This window comes from Cynoglossus semilaevis, chromosome 11 (assembly GCF_000523025.1).
Source record: "Cynoglossus semilaevis isolate Cse_v1.0 chromosome 11, Cse_v1.0, whole genome shotgun sequence".
In the NCBI taxonomy this organism is placed as follows: domain Eukaryota; kingdom Metazoa; phylum Chordata; class Actinopteri; order Pleuronectiformes; family Cynoglossidae; genus Cynoglossus; species Cynoglossus semilaevis.
In genome coordinates this window covers 4222623-4227442 of record NC_024317.1, presented here as the reverse complement: position 1 = coordinate 4227442, position 4820 = coordinate 4222623, and the positions used below count along the sequence as shown (strand labels likewise).

At 37.1% G+C, this 4820-nt stretch overlaps 1 protein-coding gene across 1 annotated transcript in view; it reads left to right on the top strand.

Annotated features, from left to right (window-relative positions):
• Positions 1-730, top strand: part of slc4a8 (solute carrier family 4 member 8) — a 21380-nt gene extending 20650 nt beyond the window's left edge. Inside the window, exon 26 of the mRNA XM_008320048.3 lies at positions 237-730. Coding sequence (XP_008318270.1) covers positions 237-242 — 6 coding nt within the window. The 3' untranslated portion in view covers positions 243-730. The remainder of the gene's footprint in view (positions 1-236) is intronic.
• The last annotated feature ends 4090 nt before the right edge of the window (positions 731-4820 follow it).

The window sequence follows — 4820 nt, the reverse complement described above, 5'->3', positions numbered from 1 at the left end:
TTGTACTATTTTGTAGCTCCCCTCTGTGCCCTGAAGGGGGTGCTACAAATGTAGTCGTTATTCCTATGGTGTGTTGTTTCACTTGCACTTCTTATTTTATTGCATTTTGAACTTTTTTGTAAATTGGTGTTTACTTCTTCGGTGGCCGTTCAATTTTCAATGTCATTCCAAATCACAGGCGAAACAGCGGCCTCCTTTGGCCTGACTTGGAATGTGTGTGTGTTGTCTTTGTGCAGAATTGAAGACATTGCCTTCATAGATGAGTGAAGAACGTCTATATTCCTGCCAGACTTCACTGCATCGTTTGACTGAAACCGTGGACTCCAGGATGCTGTGGTTTCAACAATTCTCACTCACAGTGACCAGAACCAGCAACCTGCAAACATCAACGTTTCTGTTCAGGTTCTCAGTCATCTTATTTTTTTTAATCCTAAAAAGTTTTTAGAGGTAGAAAACTAAACCCTCTGATCCAAGAGGCTGCTGGGAAATCCTGGTATTCAGCCTCTCAGTTGTTCAGACAAGGAGGTTAAATACCAGGAGGGTCCAGACCAGTTGCCAACTTCTAAAATTTTTAGTCGAAACTCACTCAAAAATGAAGGTGCAATATACCTGCACGCACACTGATATATGCACACACTGAGTTTTCATCTTCAGGACCAGGAAATATTGACAACAATTTAACTTTGATTTATACTCTGTTAACTAATGTTAACTAATGTTAACTAATGTTAACTAATGTTAACTAATGTTAACTAATGTTAACTAATGTTAACTAATGTTAACTAATGTTAACTAATGTTAACTAATGTTAACTAATGTTAACTAATGTTAACTAACCCACCGTGATCTGTGTCGTAGTCGATCTGAAGACCACCGTGCTGTGTCTGGTTTTTAGTTTCCGTTTGTGGGATTGAAGGATGACAGAGCAGTGACACCTACAGTAAAGGAGGAGTATTTGTCTGATTTGTCCCCGTTTCTCTTTGTGGAATTGATAGTTGTTTTTTTTTCATCTGTTTTTATAGTTTCCTACTAAAAGTTCCAAACCAAAATATTCAGTCCGCAGACTTTCCTTATCCTCGGTTGGTTCTTGTTCCGTCCTGCTGGCTGTTCGGTGTCAATAACGTTAGGGTTTGTGTCTAATTAGGGAAACAGTTAACAGTTACTGGATTATTGAGAATGAACCAAAAAGTGATACGTTTGCAAATTAAATTAAATTAATTTGTTCTAAAGTCAACAGTCGTGGCGTTTTCTGATGCTGCTGTAAAAATGCTCCATGATTTATGGATGATGTCGTTTGTGGTGCTTTGAACTTACTGTATGTCATGGTGAATAATAATAGTTCCACTAGAAAAACAGTCACATCTCTGTGGAGGAAGTATTATTTATGTTCCCATGAAGACCAAAAAGTAAAGACAAATATTTCTGTATTTACTCAGTGTAAAAAAAATATTACTATATAAACAGTTTTCCTTCAGTTACGACACCCTTTTTTTTGCTATACTTCGGGTGTAATGTTTTTTAAGCCTAGACAGGTTTATATTATATTGTTATTCTTCAGGCATTGTTTTTAAAAGCCCATAAATCCAGGAGTAAATGGTGGATAATCTATTTAACAGAAACCTTTCAACATCCATGACATATTATAACAATAATAATCACAACACAGTGACTGATTTCTTTACCTCACACACGGTGATGAATGGAAACTTAGCGTGAGTGCCTTTGAGTACAGCGGCGTTCTTTCTTTTAAGCAATAATTTCATCCTATTTTCCCCCAGAATAAACTGACCACAGTCCTTTACTTCATCAGGATCCTTTGTAACTGGTGCACCTTGTTTGTTCATCATGGAAAAAAAACGTCAACTTTCATGCATAAAAATAGACTTTAGCACCACAATAGACACGACAGCAACCTTTCAGCGTTATTGTTGTTGTTGTTGTTGTTGTTGTTGTTGTTGTGTCTCTCCTGTGATGTGAAACCTCATTTTTGTTGTTGTCAACGTTGGTGAGACACGTGGGAGGAGCTTAGGTCTGAGACGACGAGAGTGATTTCCACTGATTTACCCACACTTTAATTTGCAGTAGCACTTTCTGTAGATAAAGACTGTGATATATTTTATTTTTAAGATATCTACTAAGCAATGAGATGATTTTATATTAACCAAACATAACGCCTTTATTTTTCCTAAATAAATTTTACATTTACTTTCTGTCTATACTGTTGTAGGAGTGAGCTAAGGTGCAGGCCAGGGTGATGCAGCACACACACACACACACACACACACACACTCACAGTATAGTGATCATTAACATTTTTAAAACACACGTTGATGGAGTGATTTTGTTTCTGCTGTTTTTGTCTGTCTCGATGAATTTGGTCAGAAATCTTGTATCTCTAATAGATCGTTTTATATCCAGTTGAATTATTCGCTGCGCCCTCACCTCCTCACCCACACGTGAGAGAACATTTCATTCATAGTATTGTCCTGGGTGAATGTAAACAGTTGTTGTTGGTGTCAGACCTACAAAAAGCCATGTAACAACATCGTGGAACAATTTTCAAGAGAAAAACCCGTTGATTTATCTGTGTGAATTAATATGAATAATAATAATAATAATAATGTGATAATGTAAGTAATAATGCAAATGGTCTTTCACGCCTACTTCATTTTTATGTGTAGATAAATGTGAAAATGTGCACCGTGTCAGGCTCAGGCTTTACGATGAGGATTTTACAAGGTTTTCAGGGATGAAGTCAGGGTGAGAGAGAGAGAGAGAGAGAGAGCGAGAGAGAGAGAGAGAGAGGACTTTTCAGGGAGGGAGCATCTGTACATTTTTATCCAATAGTGTTTGAGCCATAGCAAAAATAACACCTCATTTCTTCAACCCCAGTGTGACTAATCTAATTTTAAAAAATGTGTTTTATATGTAAGTTGAATTTTAAGTTTTGCTTAGTGAGAAATAAAAACAATTATAGTCCAAATGAAATGTCGCTGTTCTTTGTTTAATTTTGCTTTTTTTTTTGGTAAATTATTCATTTTGCGTGTGTGGATTACGGAATTGTTCGCTAGATGGCAGCAGAGACGCAATCAGTTGTAGAAGAATCCTTCTATGAGAAAGAGCATGTGTATAGTATATGCAATTTCAGAGAAGAAATGCCAGTAAGCACAACAGAACCAAACACATGGCAGTTTTTTTTAATCATCTTCTTCCCTCTATGTTCTTCTGTCCTCTTGAACCTCCTGAATCTGTTTCCATTTTCATTAGTCCTTTCCCTCCCTTCGTGTCCTGCGCCTCTCCCCCGGCTTTTATCCTGGGGTGAAAACACGGTGTGCACATCTGGATGTGATCCGAGCTGCTAAGGAGTAGCCTGTGGGAGGGGTATGGGGTTAAAGATGCACTGTGTTCTGTGTGTACATCTCACCAATGTGTGCATATGTGCCCTGAGGGGGTCATGTGATCCTCACGCCAAAATGCGCCTGATTACAAACAGCTGGCGGTCTGCGGGGTAAACCAATCACGCAATCTGTTGGCTGTGACATCACGAGAGAAGAAAGGGTGGCTGACTGCACTTTTTTTGGGGTCTGCAGTTTGTGAATGATGAATGGAGCTGAGTTTGACTCTCTGTGGGTAGAACTAGATAGTTCCAAATATGCAGATGACTAACAACATGTTAACCAATGCCCATGTAGATTGGTCCAGCTAAAATGAAGATATGGCCCAAATTAGACAATCAGTGTCTGAACATGAAATTGTAATATACACAATATGTGATACTAACACAACACTAAACATTCCTGACAACAAAACAACATTTTTAATTTTCATGTACTGTTGTTAGAACGTCTTGTAGAAAATCTTAGGTATAACGCTACATAAAACATATGGCACTGATATTCTAAATTTAAATATATTTACACTTTACAAATAAAAAAAAAATCTCGAAATACCCCAAACTCAGAGGCTCCAGGTCTAACTGGTCACCTCTCTGTAAAATACATCCAAAACACTGGTGCGTGTTTTTCTCCTTTGTTTTCCTTTTCCTCGTTTTTTAGTACCGGCTGAGCTGTTGTTCTCTTTTCTCGCTGCACAGAGAGGACACTCTGAGTTTCCCTCCCCTCCATCAATCTCTGTCATAAATCTGTCAGGCAGAGAAAAAGGGAACTGCTGAATAGAGATTTGTCAGCAATTAATCTAACCTGAATTACCAGTCTTGGATATTGTGTCTTCTGTCCCAGAGAACAATACGACACTCTAAAGTGGAGCTTTACACTGCATATGTGTGTGTTGTGCCATTGTGGAGTTTGTGTGTGTGTGGCTGTGTGTTCACCTATTCCATTTGGTGTGTCTGCTGAAGCACAGTAATCTGTGTCCTAATGTCATTGTTTTGTTTCACGAAATCTTAATAATTGAATGAATTGAATTGAATCTTGCACACAAACACATGATTACCTGTTAAAGTCTATTTTGTAGTCAGAAAATGTGAGTTTTTATCTCTCTTTTGTGAGCATCATTTATGTTTCATAAAAAACTAAAATTATGTCTGAAGATAACACAATTCTGTTCCCTTTGTTGAGTGAGCAAGTTGAAATATGTTTTAAAAAGAAATCCAAAAAATGTTTCATCATAATTTCAAAATCTGACCAAAAACAGCATGTTAGTTTGTTTAATTGCTAAATCAATTTACCTGATTTTTTTTCAAAAAAATTCTCAAAATACTCTAATTTGATGAGAAGCATGCAGACATGATAAAATTTAGAATTATTTTTCCAGAAAGTTTTCATCATAATTTATAAACATCTGACCAAAAATGACATGCA